This window comes from Meriones unguiculatus, chromosome 17, assembly GCF_030254825.1.
Source record: "Meriones unguiculatus strain TT.TT164.6M chromosome 17, Bangor_MerUng_6.1, whole genome shotgun sequence".
Taxonomy (NCBI): domain Eukaryota; kingdom Metazoa; phylum Chordata; class Mammalia; order Rodentia; family Muridae; genus Meriones; species Meriones unguiculatus.
Genome location: NC_083364.1, coordinates 45296674 through 45317542, shown reverse-complemented (window position 1 = coordinate 45317542; position 20869 = coordinate 45296674). Strand labels below are relative to the sequence as shown.

At 40.2% G+C, this 20869-nt stretch overlaps 1 protein-coding gene across 1 annotated transcript in view; it reads left to right on the top strand.

The window, feature by feature from the left end:
- The first annotated feature begins 235 nt into the window (after positions 1-235).
- Gap43 (growth associated protein 43) overlaps positions 236-20869 on the top strand; it is a 94916-nt gene continuing 74282 nt past the window's right edge. The window contains exon 1 of the mRNA XM_021649569.2: positions 236-411. Coding sequence (XP_021505244.1) covers positions 382-411 — 30 coding nt within the window. The 5' untranslated portion in view covers positions 236-381. The remainder of the gene's footprint in view (positions 412-20869) is intronic.

Genomic DNA, 20869 nt, shown 5'->3' with positions numbered 1-20869 from the left:
GAAGGAAGAAAAGGACAGATTGGGTGGGGATTGGAGGAAAGAGAAGAGAAGGAAAAGGAGAGAGGAAAGAGAAGGAAGAAGGGAGGGTAGAGGGAGAGAGGGAGAGAGAGAGAGAGAGAGAGAGAGAGAGAGAGAGAGAGAGATAGATATGTGCGGTGAGCAATAGCTGTGGACCTTACAGTTGCTGCTAACTGCCCTGGTGTGTGTGTGAGGGAGAGAGAGGGAGAGAGAGAGGAAGGGAGGGAGGGAGGGAGGGAGGGAGAGCGCGCTAGCGCGAGAGAGCGAGTGAGCAAGCGAGCAGAAAAGAGGTGGAGAGGGGGGGAATAAGGAAGAGAGGAGGAAAGGAGAGAAGGCAGGAAGAAGGCAGGGGAAGATACCACCATGCTGTGCTGTATGAGAAGAACCAAACAGGTAGAGCTAAAGATTTTTTTACTTCTTGCTGTTATGAAATTACCAGAGTACAGTATTTCCCTATGAAAGGCAGAAAAAAATTTTTTTTAAAACTGCTTCTGCCCTGGCATGGTGCTCTGGTTTCCCTTAGCATATGGTAACTGACGGTTGCATCCCAGCTTTATTCTTTTCTGTCTTTCATGCTCTGGTTTTTGGAATGCTGTTACTAATTAGGGTGAGGGTAGAGAAATATGCCGGCTTGGCTAGAAATATGATTCCCTCTCGCCTATTAGTAAGTGTTCAGCGGCTAGGTCTCTGGTTTGGAGGGTGTGGATGTAGAAGGGGGTGTGGGGACGACTTGGGCTCTATCTACGAGATAAGAAAGCTATCCTTTATATTATTTGTGAAAAGCGTGGTTTGGGGGATTATATTCACAGTTGAGCATTGCCTATTCTGTGATTCAAATTTTCTCACATGTGCTGCGGGAGATACCTGAATTCGTGCTTGTATGGGCTTCAAAGGGGCGCAGGTATGAGGGAAAACATGTGGAGGTTTTATTTATTTATTTAATGAATGAATGAAACTGATTTAGGAGATTTTTTTTTTAAATTTACTTTTAAAGAGAGCCTAAAGACAACAAGGGTTGGGGGAGAACTGGCTGTGCCGAGGGGGAAAATCCCCTTCCTGAGATCGGGAGCGGATTGTGCGCCAGCTGGTCCGAGAAGAGGGTGGACCACGCCCCTAGGAGCTTTGAGCTTAGATGGGATGGGAATAGGGAGCCGATCCGGTATTACCTGTTGGAAACCGGGGCTTTTCTGGTTTCCCCTTTCTGTAAGCCTTCCCTTGCATTAGCAGTGACCGGAGGAGTGTTAATATCGTGGAGGATGAGCGTGGTGACTCATGCTCATCAGGATGAGGAGCGTCCGAGACGAGCTAGATTCCCAGTCCCCACCTCCCCTCCCCCACCGCCTAGATCCCCCACCCCACCCCTTTTCATTTCAAATTGCTCACTTATTTCTTGAAAGACGTTTTAGAAACTTAACTAAAGGGGTAAGGTTGGAGAGAAGTGAGAAGCTTAGTACCCCGCAGTCAGCCACTGTGCAGTGACGCTCTATAAACGCAGCCTTCAAACATTGCCTAGGAGCACGTTTCAGTGATTTTTGGAGAAGGTTAAGAAAAAAAAAATGGGTGTGGGGTATCAGTGTGTGTGTGTGTGTGTGTGTGTGTGTGTGTGTGTGTGTGTGCCTGGGTGGGGTGGGGTGGGGTGGGCAGTCGTGGTTGTAGAACCCCTCTGCGAACTGATTGCTTTAGGGGTGGGGTGCAAAGAGGGGGGGTGGTATTATTCTTGTGCAAGTATCTTGAATTTTGGCAATTTGTTATACACTCTCTGAATCCATAGGGGGTGGAGGAGGGTGAAGAGGAAAGAGCCATTCAGCCTGGCCACATGTAGCCAGCGCCCTGGAAGGAGGAGTGAGGAGTGGGGATGAGGAAGGAAGAGGAAAAGAGGTAAAGGCGGATGTCCAAGTAGTTAGGAGAGAAGCAAACCCACAAAACAAACAAACAAACAAACAAACAAACAAGCAAATACATGCAAATCCTTGCTTGTGAAGGGATGCATGGAGAAAAGTCTGTCAAGGCGGGGCAGGGGGTGGTGCTGGCTGTATCCCTTTAACAGCTCTTGCTTCCAGGAATGGATACTTCCATTGGAACATTAGTAAAACATTTATTCCCATGTCTTCCTTCATTTTAACATACAAGTGCGGCAGGTACAGTTGCTGGGATTAAGCACACCCTCAGAAAAAGGTTCCAAGATGACTGCACTGGCCAGCTGATAAAATAAAATTTAGGAACGCGGAGCCTTAAGGAAACCAATGGTATTCATTTTAAAGACTTGAATTTTGGAAGGAAAAGTGTGCTTCCTGAGCGCTTGCTTCCACCCTATTTTCATGCATGGGAGTGTCCTCACATCTCTTTCAGTAAAGGGAACCAAGCATGGTTTTTAGACAGGGAACTGGGGCTAAAGGAATTCCCTCCCAAAATGAAGACAGCTGCTTTCACTGGTCTTCATCTCACTGACAGCTTTGAGGAAGCGCTCTTATGTGCAAAGTGATGAAGATGAAATTACGTGTTGAGGGATTTGCAGGCATTTGCATGTAAATGTGTATAGCACATGCATACTTCCCATGCAACCATCACGCATGTATGCTGTATGGATTTCACATGCCCGCCTGTGTTTTAACATCACTGATGCAAAGAAGGGAAATGGAATGTATAGACACTGTCCTTTTTACCCACCCATTTTTTGAATAGTTCTTAGGTGTGGAATGGTTATGTGCCCTATGTAACAGTGTTATGTGTCATTTGCGTATGTCAGTATTTAAGAAATCACTAAACCAGACAGAAGGAAATGGTGTCTTGAGGGCGTGGGCTCACGTTGCACTGACTAGCATTCATATAGTATGGATACTTAAGTCTCAGGCATCAGGCACCAGGCAGTTTCCTTCTTGTGGAAATGACCCTCTATCATTCCAGTCAGAATCTAAGGGTTTCCTTTCTTCTGGAAGGTATTTATCATTCTAGCTCTTAACGGGGGTCTGAAACAAGGGCACAAACCTGCAAAGGTCTAACTCTGCCACACCCATGAAAATCCAGCAGCAAAGTGGGAGGGGGGCTGGAGGGCTTGCACTTCCTTCCTCTTCCACTTGAGCAGCAAAAGCCAGCAGCCTCAGATATTTCCAAGTTGTAATACATTGTCAGTGGGTGAGAAGAACACATAAATGATCTCTGTTAGCCATTACTTACCACTGTTCATTATTAAAGCAGAAGGAAGAGAAGGAGAGAGAGAGAAAAGGAGAGAGAGAGAGGAAGGATTACAGAGGAGTAGTAGGCAAAGGAGGATTAAAATAAAAGAATCCTGGAGATTTTATTGGCTCATGATTTTCAAATATCTTGAGGCTTACTTTAAATAGCTCAATTACCATGCATATTGCAGACGATTAAAAACTTGCAAGGTGTGATAGTTTACAGAGGGGAAAAAAACTGTGAGATGTTTCCTTTGTTTAAAAATAATGACTTTAGTTTGTAGGTGAAGTGTTAAAAAATTATCCTGCAAGCAAGGAGACCTGTCCCCACCCCTCATTCTGTTAGCATCTGCCTTTTCATGCCCCCCCCCCCGCCATAGTAAATTACTCTTATCTTTGAGAGATTAGTCATTGGTTTAGAACTCCAGCCTTGCTCTTCCCTCCCTCTAACAGTACCAGGAGGTGTGGAAGGGTCCAGCTCTGCTGCTGGGTGGGGAACATGCTTTCTAGTAAGAAATCAGATTCCTGCTCAGTCTCTTTGAGCCACACCCAGTGCCATCCAGGGACTTAGTGAACAGATTCAATGGAGGCCTCCTAATTAATATAATTGAAGCTGTCCATTTTTAAAAATCATGGTATCTGCCATGTATTTCCAAATGTTCAACAGAGAAATCATTTAAAAGGTTTTTTTTTTCTTTTTTCTTTTTCATTCCCAAATCATCTGGACTTGCAGAGAACCTTCCACAGCTTGTGGTGAATTTAAAAGTGTGATCATTTTTGATTATTAAAGTTATTTTATGGCACATGCACAGTGACCCCTGATCCTACATGCTATGAGAGTCCTCTGAATGTCACTCTGCTCCCTGCCCGCTCTACTCCTGTGAGCTATGCTGAAGCAACTGGAAGAGGAAAGCACAGGGTTAATTTTCCTTCTTGCTGAGCTGGTGAAACTGCAGAAACTCCTTTGATGTTGCAATGTAAAGGGTGAAGCCCCTGCTCACCGAGAGGGAGGGTGGCCCAGGGTCTTCTGTCATAGTGAAATTACTAGTGACATGCCTGGGGCAGAATGAATCCACAGACTTCAGAGTTTTACTTGGTCCCATAGGGAAGGGGTGGAGGGCTTCCATGCAATAATGGAGCTATGTATTAACTCATTGTAGTCCCACCCCTCCCCACTACTGGTCCTACTGACTTTAAGACACTCTAAAATCTTCCTGTATGAGCATCTTAAGAAACGCATCTCAAGAGAAGGCTCTCAGAGTTTATCAAGAGAAGGTTGATTTAACAGCATTAAACTCTTTCAGCAGCATTTAACTCTTTCACTTCTCTGTTAATTCTAAGAGAGTATTACTTGGAACCAAAGGGGCTGATTGCACCAAGTCCTGCCTCTTGAATTTTGAAGTTTAAACGGGTTGTCTCCAGGTCCTTGAAGTAAAATCTTTATAAAAGTCTCCAAGGAGCACTGTTCTATGAGTCCCTAGTTTGTGCCACGTACAGACTCAGTTTAGAGATGTCACATGGAGCATTCTACCTGGATTCTTGCTCTCTCTTCCATGTTTCCTTATTCACTCCTGCTCCAGTCTCTTGAGATTTTCCCATTTTGTATCATGTTAGCTGGTTGCCCTATGGTCTGTGACTGTGCCTTGTCCCCTCTGCTTAGGTCCTCTGACCTCGCATTGCCATCTCTACAAGCTCCATCTCATTCTCCATTTAGAACAAAGTTTCTAAAAGTATTCTATGCTCATGCCCCTCTCTGTCACTGTCATTCACTGCTATTCCACTTACTTAAAAGAGGCCTCTGTTCCCATGATTCCACTGACATAGGGTACCATTTCAGGTGAGCTATTAGTCTATGTCTTACTTGAAAGCTGAGGCATGCTTTCCGTGGCTCTGCCTTCTCACTGTGCTTCCTGAGTAGTTCTCCTCGTCCCCTTTCTCCTCAAAAAGGACCTTTAAAAACCTTTTTGATGTCTGTTTTCACTGCCCCATCCCTGAAGGCCATCTGTAACCTTGTGTCTTTTCTCTTGTCATTGCACTCATTAATCCCACATTGACAACACACACACTTGGAGCTTCAGTCTTGTCATGCAGTTTCCAGAAGTCCATCTTGACCTCCTGACCTATAGATACCTTGGAGCTTTTCAGAGAAACCCCAGTTTCCCCTGTGTAGACTGTGCCAGGTGTCCTCTGCTTTGGATTCCTCTTGGGCTTCCTGCATCATTGCCCTAGCACTGCCCTTCCAGCTTCGGAGCTCTAGAAACCTAGGGTGTGTCCCACATGTGGTCCTGTGTCCCAACTCAGGTACAGAATCTTTTAACCCTAGCTAAAAAGATTTTGAATGTATTCTCTGCTTTTCATTACTTACCTGTTTGTATAAATGACCTGATTCAGTCTTTTCACTATCTTTCATCTGGCCAAAGGCAACAACTGCCTATAGGGAACCCTAGCGCTTTCTCTTTTCATTCCCTTTGCAAACAACAGAAAAACAATCAAACAAAAACTGTCTTTACTTGATGTAAATCTGGTCACACTAATTTTCTCATTAAAATTCTATAATGTCTCCCTGTTGGCTACAAACTATTAAACAACCCATCAGCGTGCATGGCATGATCTAGTCTTGCCTGTCTGCCCAGCACCATCCTTCAATACCTCCTCCTCACACCTCACTCTTTCACCCACTTCTTCACACTTCTTCCTTAGCCTGAAAAATTATTTCCCTCACAAAAGTTAGCGCTTTAAATCCACTCTCTCATACATGAACTTACTCCTACTATTTTTCTGACCACATTGCATTTTGCACTAACTTTATTGCCACTTGTTGTACTACCTAGTGTTCATTTGTGTGTGTGTGTGTGTGTGTGTGTGTCCACACTGCCAGCATCTTGTGAAAAAAATGATAAATGTTTATCTTCTCTCTATCCATGTACTAGGCCTGTGGTCTAGTACATAGGTGGATACCTTGAACTATGAATGATCAGCTCGCTAAATAAGTACGGAACCAGAATTTCAGTTTTGCCAAAAGTTGTGGCATATTTAAATAGATAGAATCACTAGTAGACTTTAAAGAGACTATTGGTGTGAAATTTTAAGGTAGAATTCATCATCATTGACTGTTGCTGCAAACTTATAGACATGGCAACCTTCTATTTTTAATGCAAGCAGGCACAAAAGTAAATCCATTTGTACACAGCATTTCTCCAAATTGCCATAGCTGGAACTATCTGGAGTCTTCCCTCCCACACCCACTACTCCTGGCAAACAACATGCCAGTCTCAACCTCAGAGGTGAAGAATTCCAGTCTAGATATGCAGCTAGATTCTTAGGAAGCCCCATGTGGCCTTTCTTTGGTGCCTGGTGTACACATAATCCTTACTTTGTCCCCCATTATCATAAAAGACCCCATGTCCATCTTCTATTGCTTGCCGCTGATTTATTTACTTGGCAGGTAACGTTAGCCTATGTTGAAGAGTGTATGATCAATAATTAATTTTACCTACATTTGAAATTTTTCTTTCTCACTGAAGTGTCTGAATAATCCTATCTGCCAGCACATAGCTTGTATGGAGCTGAAGGGAGGGAGAATAGTAAGGAGTCTTTTAAGTGTGTGTTAACTATACAGGAATTAGACCATTTGAGTCTTTTCTAGTTTCGACTAGACTTTAGGGATTTGGGTCCTGATGCAATACCATAGCATCCAGTATGGGGAAGATTGCAACCACACATTTCTACAACTTTAAGTGGCATCTTCTGCTAACTTAGTTGGGATGTCTTTGAGAGAAGAAACAAGATTTAAAAAAAGAAAGTATTTGTAGGTGAAGTTTGTGTTTCATAGCCAAAGTTGAATGGTGCTTCTCAACCCTGATGCCCTTCTCCTATAGCCTACTTGGTGAGCTAAGCATCTCTACCTTGGGGTTTTGCTACTCCTTTCTCCTCCCCTCCAATGCAAATAAAGTTTTTCAGGTTAGTGCACCAGGTCTCTTAGTGCTTGGTGTCTGAGGCTATAGGAAGAGAAGGTTAAGAAAAAGTGTATCTTGCTCAAATTTCCAATACCCGTTTTAAGCAAATCAGGCACCGAGTTGGCATTTAAGGGATGCCTAGTACAGAGTGAACTCTCAATATTCATTTATTGAGGGGATGCATGCAGGGATGGAGGGGTCATCATGATGAGACCCAAGGAGAGATGTTTTGACACCAAGACCATCCCTGTGTACCTATTCAGAGCCGACTAGGTATCCCACTCAGTGCTACTGTCCTTTTCAACAGGGTGACTATGGTTGAAGTTACAATTCTCTGTCTTATTTGCTTAGTATGGCATATATCAAGTAATTTTGGGGTTAGTGTGGGACTGTGAATTCTCACATTTCCAATCCTTAATTAGTAACAGATCTTGCTTTCTTAGATGTTGTTTGTTTAATGTCCTGTTCCATGTCTTTGTAGTGGAATAAATCCCTCCCCTGGGTTCTAGACCTGGCCCTGCCCATTGCTTGTCCTGTGATCTTAGGTAAGTAACTTAATCTCTCCGAGCCTCAGTTTATCCATCTGTATTACGGGCATAATAAAAGCCTCCAAATCCTGACTCACTTTCTTGTCTAGGTTGGTATGAGGCTCAAATAAAGTGATAAAAATAAAAGTACTTTGTACACAATGCCTTTTTGATCCTCCTAAAGTGTTCATGGTGCTACACAAAGAAGAAACATTACTACTGCATAGGAAATATATACCCTTCATATCTCGCTCCTACTCTCTGTTAAGTAAATGTTAACCGAACTGATGGATGAGAGCATAGAATATCTTTATCGTTTCCTTTGAAAACTTGAGTGACAGAATACTGATAAGCACATACTTAAATGGTCCTTCGCTCCAAAATGTCAGGAACATGAGAAGTAGCCACTGTTTCCCTGTGTTTGTTTTTTTATCCAGCCTCCATATTCCAATCTCATCTCCATTTGCTAAGTCTGCTGCTTGCCCCCATGCCCCCACCCCGCACTTCACCTCCAAACTGGCTTCTAAATATTAGCAGACATGCTGTGCTCACATCCATCATATGAAATCTCAGTCAGGCAGAAGAGGGTAGAGGGAAGGTAGGGCCTCTCTGGAGCCTGAAAATGGAGATGCAGCCTGGTTGGAAGCCCCACAGATTATCACCTGGCACCATTTCCACAGCAGCTTTAAGGCTCCTCAGTGCACCACTAATAAGCCTTGATTAGGAGAGCATGGAACCCTGAATCTTGTAAAACTCAACTCTAAACACCATAAGTAATCCTCTAAGTCCCAGGATCTCTACAAAAGACACTTTAGTCTCTTAGGTTCTTAGGATGGGGGAGGGGGATGTGCCTATTTAACATAACAAAATTTGTCAAATTTTCACACAAAGCAAAGGAATTCTGCAACTTGCAGAATTCCCCCAAGAAACTGAGTTTTATATGCATAGAAAATATTTGGAATTTAAAAAAAATACAATAATCAGAACATGTTAATATAAAGATTTTGTCTTTCCTAGAAGCCAAACACCTAGCATAAGAAAACCAGTTTATACATTTCACATAAAAAAAAGGATCTCATATAGGTTTGTAATAGAGTATGCTAGCAATATCCAGGACTACAAAAATAATTTGTTCAATTATATTTATAGTTTGTTAATAGTCAATATCATCTGTAATCTCTCTCTTGTCTCTCTTGTTTTTGACTAAGAATAAGTATCAGAATCTGACTTTAAGTGTCCATGAAACAGATGCATTGGAAGGAAACTAAACATTCTATGAGTCATAGAAAGCACAAACAAATAAAAAAAAGTAAGCAACCAACCAACCGACCAAACAAAACAAACAAACCAACAAACAAAACCCAAACCTAAAGTAACCAGGGCAGATGTGGAAATATTAACAGCAGAGACTCATGAACCCCTTCACTCAGTCTTCTCATTTAAAACAGTTTCCTGAGCCACAGCTTCTCTTCCTTTTTATAAAGGGATAGAGAGAAAAGGAATGAGAGAGGACTAGGAGACACACCACACACACACACACACACACACACACACAGAGAGAGAGAGAGAGAGAGAGAGAGAGAGAGAGAGAGAGAGAATATTTTGTTGTCTTGCTTGGATCAGCTATTATCATTTAGACAATTCTCTCTGATTGTAAGAAAACTTGTCACCCTCCTGCACCTGTGGGAGGAGTCAACACTGAGAAAGAGTCACTGCACGTATTTCCACATACCTATCACAGTGCAGCTACCATGGTCAGGAAGACTTTGCCTCAACTATGGTGGGTGGATTACTGAGTTTTCCTTTGGGTTGCTGCTTCACTTAGGCATACTAGCTCCCTTCTGTTGCTGTGATACAGTGCCCTGACAAAAAGCAGCTTAAGGATAAAAGTGTTCCTTTTGGCTTATGGGTTTAGGGGTATAGAACTAATGATAGAGAATGCAAGATGGCAGTCAGGAAAAGCATGGTGACAGGAGCAGGAGGAGGCTGGCTCATCACATTCTCATCCCTAGCCAAGAAGCAAAGAGAGAGACATGGGGAAGACTATGAACCCTGATCCCCTGGGAAGCACTTCTAGCAAGGCCTCACTTCCTAAAGATTCTCTAACTTCTTCAAACCATAGCGCCAACTAGCAACCAAGTGTTACATATATGAGTCTACGGGAGACATTTTTCATTTGCATTCACAATACCCTTATTAGTAAGTAGAGTTCTAAAAGGAAGCAGTTATCTCACAGATCATTGATTTTATACACCTGGTAACAGTTAGAGCCCATCTCTATGCCTAGAGATGATAAACACTACATTTCTACTGTCTCCTAGAAGCCTACACCTGCCAGGTACCATGGTTCTAAGAGGAACCCAACTGTCATATACTCTTGCTAACTTGGCATGGCATATTGTTCTAACTCTTTTAGTTTATGGAATCAGTTGGGATGGGTGTGAAATAGATCTACTCAATTTATATCAGGAAAGCGCTACTCTTTGATATTAGTCATCTCGTTTTGAATGTTCTTGAAGTAATTCCAGCAATCATCACCATATTTATCTATTTTTAGCAAATTGGCACTTTCTAAAATACTGAGCTGTTGTCTCCATATGCACTAGTTTGCTCTAAATGTAGACTGTTGGTAATTAGCTTCACATTGATTATTTGTAACCCCTGTTCCAATAGCTATTCAAAATGTTGTTTTTAAATGGAAATTGGAAAAACCCTAATATCTTCCCATTAATGATTGCATAAAATAGCTAGCTGAGGCAAAGATAAAAATAAGTGGAATAAACTTCAAAGGTTAAGCAAACTCAGAATCAGCTTTAGGACATTTTTAGCATAACTAGCCTAGTAACTTTGCTTGACTGTAGGTTGTCAGAGTACATAGCCTCAGCCCATTCTTACTTACCTATGGTTTGCAAGCCAATCCACCTAGACATGTTAATTTGAGTGCATGTTAGATCTCATAATAGCTAGTCTCAGAAGATGTAGTATACAATTCTATTTTAGTCCCTGTATTATTGGAAGGAAGGAAAAAAAAGAAGAAGGAAGGAAGAAGGAAGGAAGAAAGGGAAGAAAATTTAAAATATTTCCAATTTTTATTTATTTATCTTGAAGTTTATTTCCTAGACACCTGTGTTTAGCTGTTGTATATTCTTGCAAATTATTCTTCCAGCCATCTTGTTTTCGTTACTTATGCTCTTAGTGGGTTATAACAAAGGAAAGAGATAGGTGCTAAGTAGGTTGAGTATCCTTGGGATTTGGGATTTATTTTCTTTTCCTTTCTCTCTCTCTCTCTCTTTCTCTCTTTCTTTCTCTCTCTCTCTTTCTTTCTTTCTTTCATCCTTTCTTTCTTCTTTCTTTTTTGAGACAGGGTTTCTTGTGTAGCCCTAGCTGTCCTGTACATGCTTTGTAGATGAGACTGGCCTCAAACTCACAGAGCTCTACCTGCCTCTGCTGGGATTAAAGATAGGTACCACCACTCCAGGCTAAGTCCCTTTATTTTAAATAGGAAAAAAAAACATTTTATTTTATTGAGAAGAAGAAATGTCGATCCATTGTAAACTCCTTCCGTATTATCTTTATCTACAAATATGAAGAATATATTGAGAATTTTTCTTCTTAATCCAGTTTTCTGGGATATTTATTTTTAATTTTGAGATTTAAAAGAATGTGTGTGAAGGGAAGAACAATATTGCTTCATTAAAAAATGACCAACGTCTCATTCAGTAAAACTAGAGTAGGGAGTTGGCTTATCCAAATATTTTTCCAAGGAGTATCATTTGTAGTATTTCCTTAATGCTCCAGAATTTACAAAACTCCAATGAAAAGACTGGGACTATTTCTACTATCATCTGGAAAGTCAACAGGAACACCCACATTGGTATTGTGTATTTCTTCAAGTAAGTTTTCTATTGAAGCTTTCTAATTCAGTCGCTCTAAGGGCTTTAATTGCCTTCAATTCAAAGGCATAAAGTGATTGATTGCCTTTTGATGGTCTGATTTGGTTTTATACTGACAAGATTTTATGTCTTTTTTATTTTTAATTCTTTATTAATTACACTTTATTCACTTTGTATCCCCCCTGTGGTTCCCTCCCTCCTCCCATCTCAATCCCTTCCTTCCTCCATCCTCTGTATGCATGCCCCTCCCCAAGTCCACTGATAGGGGAGGTCTTCTTTTCCTTCCTTCTGATCCTAGTCACTTAGGTCTCATCAGGAGTGGCTGCATTGTCTTCTACTGTGGCCTGGTAATACTGCTTCCCCCTCAGGGGGAGGTAATTAAAGAACAGGCCAACCAGTTCATGTCAGTGGCAGTCCCTGTTCCTATTACAATGGAACCCACTTGGATACTGAACTGCCATGGGCTACATCTGTGCAGGGGTCTTAGGTAATCTCCATGCACAGTCCTTGGTTGGAGTATCAGTCTCAGGAAAGACCCCTGTGCTCAGATTTTTTGGTTCTGTTGCTCTCCTTGTGGAGTTCCTGTCCTCTCCAGATCTTACTATTTCCCACTTCTTTCCTAAGATTCCCTGCACTCTGCCCAAAGGTTGGCCATAAGTCTCAGCATCTGCCTTGATAGTCTGCAGGGCAGAGCCTTTCAGAGGTCCTCTGTGTCAGGCTCTTGACTTGTTCCCTCTTTTCTCCTTCTTCTGATGTCCAGCCTCTTTGCCTTTCTGGATAGGAATTGACACTTCCTCAAGATCCAGCTATACCACTCCTAGGCATATACCCAAAAGAGTCTCAAGTACACAATAAGGACATTTGCTCAACTATGTTTGTAGCAGCCTTATTTGTAATAGCCAGAAGCTGGAAACAGCCCAGATGCCCCTCAGTGGAGGAATGGATGCACAAATTGTGGTATATCTACACAATGGAATATTACTCAGCAATAAAAAACAAGGAAATCATGAAATTTTCAGGTAAATGGTGGGATCCGGAAAAGATCATTCTGAGTGAGCTATCCCAGAAGCAGAAAGATGCACACAGTATATACTCACTCATATAGACATATAATATAGGATAAACCTACTAAAATCTGTACACCTAAAGAAACTAATCAAGAGGGAGGACTCTTGCTAAAAGATTTTATGTCTTATTCAGTACATACTAGATTTAACCTTGGTTCCTTACATTTCTTATATGTACAACCTGGAAAGGGAAGAAATGGAAGGTTTATACAACTGAGAAGGTTATAAAATAGAATCACTTAGTTTTCTAATAAAATATTCTTTAAGAACATTGATGACCACAAATGGTTCAGACCCTACTTCAAGAATATCATCTGGGAAACAAATCCCCCAAGAAAAATAATATTCAGAAAGCCAACCAAGGAAATAGACTACAAGGGTACTTAAATATACTTGTCTATTCTTGGGCTAAATTAAGATAGTCTCATTTAGAAGGAAGAAACTATTGACCATTAGGTAATAGCAAAAATGATCCTTTTATTATCATAATAAGAATGTTCAGTAGCTTAGAGTGTTTGCCATTTTCCTAAATGAGCAGTTCAGTAACATTGGAAACTGTGTACATGCTGAGGTGTATTTGTGTGTGTGTGTTAGCACATGTGTATGAGAGAAAGAGGAAGAGGGAGAGCGAGGGGTGTGTTTATATAAATCCATCTAAGGTAATAAAATTGAACCAGTGAAAATATCAGTTTTCTTTCATGTGAGAATTTTAGACATTAAAAATGTTTATTCTTGTCTTCATCTCAGAATATGTAACTCATTTTTCATAGAAAAAAATCTTAACCTTTTCTTGGATACTGTCTCACTACACTTAGTGTAAACTTAAGTACTAATTGTCCTTTGCTTCTTCTCATTGTCATTCTCACTGCTTTGGAAAGACATTTGATGGTTACATCTCTTCCAACTGCCCCTTAACCCAAATGGAGGTGTTTTTACCTACTGCCGTGGTTCGCCAAGAGCTTTCCACACCTCCACCATCCTTAGATCTTCGTAGTGTGTGTGAACTCCCCCTTGCCATTCATCAAGCAGAGCTTTGCCTTAATCATCATCTGTGTTTGCTTGTACATGAGTCCCATAACTACTGTACAAACTCTCTGAAATTAAGATATCCAGTTCACCATCTAGCTCAAAACACATTGATTGAAATATCGATTGATGTATACTCTGCGATGAACTCTGTATTGGACTTGAAGATATTGAGCAAGACAAACAAATGTTCCAGTAGAGCCTCAGGAAGACAAATGGGACTATCTTGCCTGCCCTCTTTAGGATCTTCAAAAGTATGAACAATGCCTCCCTTCTAGAATCTATTTTCTTTTTCTTCTTCTTCTTTTTTTTTTATAATCTATTTTCTTAACCTCCGTAATATACACCTTTTCCTCTGTGGTTTTGTTTGCGGATCCCCTATCCAACTTCACCTTGGCTTCTTTTTGTCCCTATCACTCTCTAAAATAATTTTGATTAATCAGGTTTTTGTCATTATTATGACTTAATGCAGGGCACATGATTTCATCTGTGGCCACACCTCTTATGTGGATCTGTGAGCCTCAGCCTGGAGACTTACCCTCTTGAATTTTGCATATCACTGTCCCTTGGATGTAAGCCTTGGTCTCTTAATTAAACCACTGTCTCATCTATTCATGTAATTAATTCATAAGTTGGACACTCAATCTTCCCCATTATCTTTTTTTTTCATCATCAGATGCTTGTGGGTACCCCTAGTTTCTCTGAAAACAACAACAAATAAATAAATGAAAGCCCATTCTTTTCTCCTTTATTCAATTTCTTACCGCCAAACTTTCTTCTTTCCTTTTCTGGTCGCCTCTACCACAACCGTTTTGGTGGAAACCAAGAAACAGTCTGCCTTTTAGTTTCCCTTCTTCTATTCTCGATTCATCAAAAAGCATTCTTCTTTCAGAAGCCAGAGTTATATCTTAAACGTGTCCTTCAAAATGTGTTTCTTATAGATTTCCCCTTCACCTACAATAGAAAACAAAATCCTAATTATTGAGGTCTTTGAACTCATAATTACTGAGGCCTACACATGCAGGCCTTTACTTCATCTCAGATTTCTTAGATTCACTTTCCTCTTGGTCACTGAATCATGTGACTTCTTTTCAATGTACATTAAACACTTCTCTCCGAACTGTTTGCAATGTGTTGTTCTCCAGGCCAAGACTTCTCTTTCCATCTTTGCTGAAAGGGTTATTTCTCATCTGAGCAATGTCTGAGTTACTTTGGAAATACCATATTTCATCTGTTTTTAAGATTGCATCACAATCTGCATTGGAAGAAATATTTGTTAACTTTCTTGCCCCTAATTATCTTTTTAAATTTGCAAGCCATCACGTTTATATCTCAGACTTTATTCAAGTTCTGTGGTCTCGAAGAGTGATGTACATTGTTTTACCATCTCCTTCTTCCTTCCTCAGCATTCTTTTGTTCTAATTAGAGTCCTCTTTACACTACCTACCTAACAACGTTCCAACTACTAACGCATGATGGACCTCTCTCTGTTTCCTGTACGCTGCTTTAGCATCCTACCCATTTTATTATAGGCATGTGTACCACTATCTCTTTCTGAACTAGAAGTTCCTTTAAGAGTCAGGCCTCCTTTACTGGCCATGTATACCTTTAGTTCAATGACTGGTAGGCTGTCATTATAGGAGTTGAGTAAACAACGCATACAAACTAACAAATATTAGGGTTTAATGAATACCAAGTGATAATGAAATTTGGTTAGGAATAAGGCAAAAGTTGCCAAATTCCCACTGATCAATCACAGGAACTGCCCAATTCTGGCACAGCCCATAGTAGGACACCTGATATCTCACACCAAGCTAAGACCACACAGTCCTGGATTTCACCCAAGTAGTGCCAGCTGGCTGCTTCAGCAAATGTCAATCACCATTTTGTGCAAAGATTCTTTATTGTGACCAGAAATACAGCAATGCTAACACTATCCACCACCATCTTACTACCTATGAGTAGTCACTTCAAAATATACAGCTTTGCTTTCTCAGCCAATAATTCTGTCTCCTAAACCGAGTCTTGAACATTCTGCCCATTCATTACACGTAAAACTGCTAGGTTTCATATTGCTTCTAAGGGATTTCTGGTTCAATTTCGTGGTGTATTATATGTATATGCATGCATATATATATGTATGTATGTATGTATATGACTCTAGTCTTCAATTTCTCCTTGGAAGAAGTTATATACAACAATGCTTAGTTTCTGTTGTTTTTCTTGGCCTTCATTGACTGTGGAGGCATTTCTCTGATGCTGTTATATTCATTCCCAAACTCCTTAACACAGGTGAAGATACTAATAGATTTCAGTGGATATGGGTATGGACACACCAATGGCCAGGAAGTTGCTGACTTTCCAACATCCAATACCTCTTACACACAGTGATAAGACTTCTGGGAAGTGGGACTGAGCTTCTTTATGAAATTCTGATGAGGGGAATATTCCCTTCTCTTCTATAAAAACAGTTGAGAATCACAAAAGGAGATGAATGGCCCACAAACATTAGGAAACTAGGTCACTTTTGAACTAAAAAGCTAACTGACATAGAGAACAAATATTCTTTTCTTTTTTTAAATAATTATCCCCCCAGGAAATGATAATATAAATTTTAAACCAATAACTATAAAAACAGGAAGCTCTAAACTAACAACGTTTGGCATGCATTGCACACAGCAGATTTAGCAAGGACCAAAAGAGTATGCTTTTCCTGTTCAGAGAGCAAACGATTACAAGAAAAGCAAGATGAAACTGACTTAAGCTGAAAAAACTTTGAGTCACCTTTCTCAGTTGTACACTTTTTATTTTGGTGATTGTGTGGGAGGTGGAGAGGATGTATGAGTAGTTTAGGTTTAGAGATTCTACTCCTTCAGCTCTGGAGAAATGTATTTGGTGAGGTCTGGTAAAACTGAGACAAACCAGTAACAGAGAAAAACAGAAAGAGCTATTTACTAAAGAAAGACAGTTGTTTTTTTTTTTTTTTTTCCGTATGAGTGATGGACCCCATAGCCTCTGCTTCCAGTCTTCACAGATTATTCCTCTAGGTAATTTTCACACGAGAATCTTTGGATGGAATACAAAACTACTCCCAAATCTGCACTCTTTAATTGATGTTAACCCTGATTGACATACCACAGTTCAGGCCACAGTAAATGCGCAATTAGTGACCAGTAGCCATGTGGTCTCCCAGGAATGGCCAACAAATCAGTTATTTCAGTTAATACATTCTGAAGCTGAATTCTGTGGAACCCGGGCATTTCCCTGGATTCTGGTAGCATTGCAGCAGGCCCGTGTATGAGAAAGTAGGACTAGGGCATGACAACTATTTCTAGGCACCTTTCTTTCAAATAAGGGGATACTACTTCCTAATGTTAAAACCAATGCTTAAAAAAATGCTTTTTCTCCCTCCGCTCTGTGTGATATGGTTCTGATTCCAAACATTCGACTGAAATGTCACCGATTTTATAAAATCACTTCTGATACTCCCACACTCTCTGCTTGTTCATCCATACACACTCTTTATAGTGACCTCCATTGCAATTTCTTCTTACGTTCTGTTGTCTCTTTTTCTCCACAAAAGCATATACTACAAACACATATATAGAGCATGCAAGTGTGCATATGTGTATATAAGCTATTTATATTTTATGTGTGTATATAAGTTTGTGTACACATGTCTGTGTGTGCACACATGCATGTACAAGATAGTGATTGATGTCTGATGTCTTTTTAGATTGCATTCCACCTCATTTATTAAGGCATCACTAGTTTTTGTATTCTTTGACAGTTTTGTACATGCAAAAGATGAATTCTGGTCATTTTCAACCCTCATTACCCTCCTTCTTCCTCCTATCTCTTCCACTGAAATCCTTCCTCCTTCTGACCCATAAGGTTTCTCACCAAACTCAGATCTCAGCAATTGGCTAGAGGCTGACCAGAAAGCCTTGTGAATTCTCTTGTCTTTCTCCTCACAACACTAAGTGGACAGGCCTGTGGTGCTGTCATGCCTAGTTTTTACATAGATGCTGAGGATCTTGGTGCTCATGCTTCCGGAGCAAGCACTTACTCAGCCATTTTCCCAGCCCTTAATATTTGTATTATTATGTGTAACATAATTATTGTTTCTATAGAAATATCTCAAGTCCCATTCCTAACCTTTTAACTTTAGACTATATGGGCACTGAATAATTCATGCACACACTAGGTCTACTCTCAAATCCACCTACTGACTTTTTCTTAAATCTTATCAAGAATAGCATCCTCATGATAAATATAGATAATAGTAATTACTACCATTGATCATTAGAACACAAAAGAACTTGGGGACTAGTAATTATTTTAAAATAATTTTAGCTAAATATACCTTTTGTCTTAGGAGAAATATTGCCCAAACCCAAAACACATTACATGGCTAAAAGACTCAGGTTTGGATAAAGCAAAGTTTGATGATCCAGTGATTCATTTCAGCGATGCCATCCTGCCTCTTCTGAAGCCCTCGGATGATGCCTAGAGACTGAAGGTTTTGGAACACTAATGTATGAGCAGTTTCCTCTGGAGCTGATGTTGGGATGGTTAGGACTCAAGGTCCTTCATCTTGGAAAGGGCCAAACTGGATTTATTTTCCCAGTATCAGTGTTAATCCTTTGAGGGAGCTAAAATGAGATCTTGTGGCAGCTCTTTGGATACTCATATTTTTGCACTTTTAAAACTTAACTTAGCCTTGATGCAGGCCATTAATGAGCCCGGTTCTTTTTACAAATGGTGGCCACAAGTTAAATTTTGCTGCCTTTTGACTTTTGGCTCTTATGTCTATGTTAGTCTTTTTTTTTTTTTTAATAAGACTTTATTCTCTAAAGACAATATTTTTTATTATCATAAAATATATTTTTTCATTTAATATGAACCATCTGCTCTGAGTCCAGGATTATGACAAGTAATGAAAATATAGACGTGATATTCATTTTAAAAAGAAAATAGTTATACTCTAAAGTTGGTTGTAATACAATATAATAAGCACTATGTGTATGCAGGTGTCAAAAGCCCTTGTTCTGTACTATCTTTTCATTATTTTATTATCCTAAGGTACTATTTACAGGCTTGTTCAAGAATATTTCCTAACAGAGAAATGATAGAATAATGTTCCTATCTGTAAAGTTAGACTATCTAACCAGCTTTGAAGGCTTGGGGGGTGAATTTGGTAAACAAAAAGACATTCACAGGTCTAAAAATTTAAATAGTACAATCCCCAAAGATTTTAATGATTAATGAGTGTGCATACACACACAGAGACACAGACACACACACAGATAGAGAGAGAGAATAAAACCTTAAAACCTAGCCAGCATGTGGCAAAGACTTAATTTTAGCTATTGCTTATTCTTGATGATGCTATTACTGATAGATCCATGTTAAAAGAACCATGTATCTAGGTATCTTTTTGTAGAGATTCTCAGAAGGCTGGCTTCTGGATTGAGGTTTGTGTATGTGTACATATGTACATATATGTCTTGCATGGAGGTCGGTGGACACACAACTGGTTAACAAAGGAAAGATATTGATGCTGCTGAACTAAATTCTGTACATTCTAGGCCTTCAACACTAAATCTATTGGTTGTTGGAGTCTGGAACTCAGAGGTATAATTAACAGGTGTGGCCAACATAAAGGAAGACTGAGCCTGCCTCATTTAGGCTGGCATGGCTAGTCACTTCTTGGGAGCTGGACATGGGCCTGACTAGATTACCCACTTTGAACCTTCAGTCAGTTTTGCAGAGATGCAAAGCCAGCAACAGGCCATCCTCAGTGGCTGTGTCACGCATATCCTGTGGCTGTACCACTAACACACCCATGTCCTATCCAGCTGGTCTCTTTTTGATTGTGTTCCCCGACCACTATTCTCTGGTTCCTGCCTGTGTTTTGAAACCATTTCTCTGGCCTTCCCATCAATAGCGTGAACTCAAGAATTATCCTAACCTAAGCTATATTCAATTGTCTGTGCAAGAATCTTGTGAATATAACACTCTGTCCAGAAATAAGGTTTGAAGTCACAGTATTTTTTTTAACCTGGTTAATTTTGATAGTGTTGGGACTTTGGTTCTGTGTGTTTTCTCTATTTGGAAGGCTTGTTTGAAACAAATATTGATGATTGGCTCCCTTAGGTCTGCAAACATCTCAGCTGTTGAATCTCATCAAAGAAACATCTTATTACCTTATATGAAAGAGCACGCACCATGCAGTCCTCATCTGTTACCTTTCCTGCACTTTCATCTTTACTTCTAGCCATGGTTTTTGCCCTAGGTACCAATTTATTATAATCTCCTTACCCAGTGGGATGTGAACTGCATGAAGGTTCTGTGACTCTGGTAGTGACATATATTTTCTGGAGCCTAGTTCAGTGCCTGACATATAGAAGATATTTAAGAAATATGTATTTAAGGATGAAATTCATGCACTTAAATTCTGCTGAGACATATAAGAATAAGCTAACCCTCAAAGCTAAGAAATGCAGTCTCTGGAGAATCCATTCCACTTCTCCCCATGTCATTCTTGATTTTTATCGCTTCATCTTGACCAGCAGCATCTCAGATGTTTCTTTCAATCTGGCTGCCAGTGTAAAATGTATGATAAAGTGAATCTCCACAGAGGATTGAAAGAAAAATTTGGTTCTGCCTACAGCTATAAGACAAGGCTTATTTATTTCTTCTTCTACTTCTTAATTGTTTAGATATTTGGGGAGGATTTTCCTGCTGTGCTAAATTTATACTTATTAAATTGTCAAACGTGACCATATTATTTATTTATTTATTTCAGGCACTGCTGGGGAACTGCTTGCTTTTGCCACTGGCACCATCTGGCTTTGACTGATTATTGCATTTTTACCTGATAGTCTCTGGGCTGGACTATCAGGGTGATAAATGGGTAAAGGTAGGAGGAGGTCAGACTCTGGATGAGGACGGTTAGCAAACCTGAAACAGTGAGTCTGACCAGGAGACATTCTAAGCACTAAGACAGAGTCTCCACCCACATCCCATTTGCATTCTGTCTTTACCCTCAAAGAGTTAAACATGGCAACACAAGATACTCAAGATAAAAGTAGCAAGATCTTCTAGAAGAGATTTAAGCTTCAAAGTAAAAAGAAAAAACCCTTGTGGTTACTCTTCTACCTAGGTTTTGTGGCTGCTGCTAGAATTTTATAAACTTCCTAACAT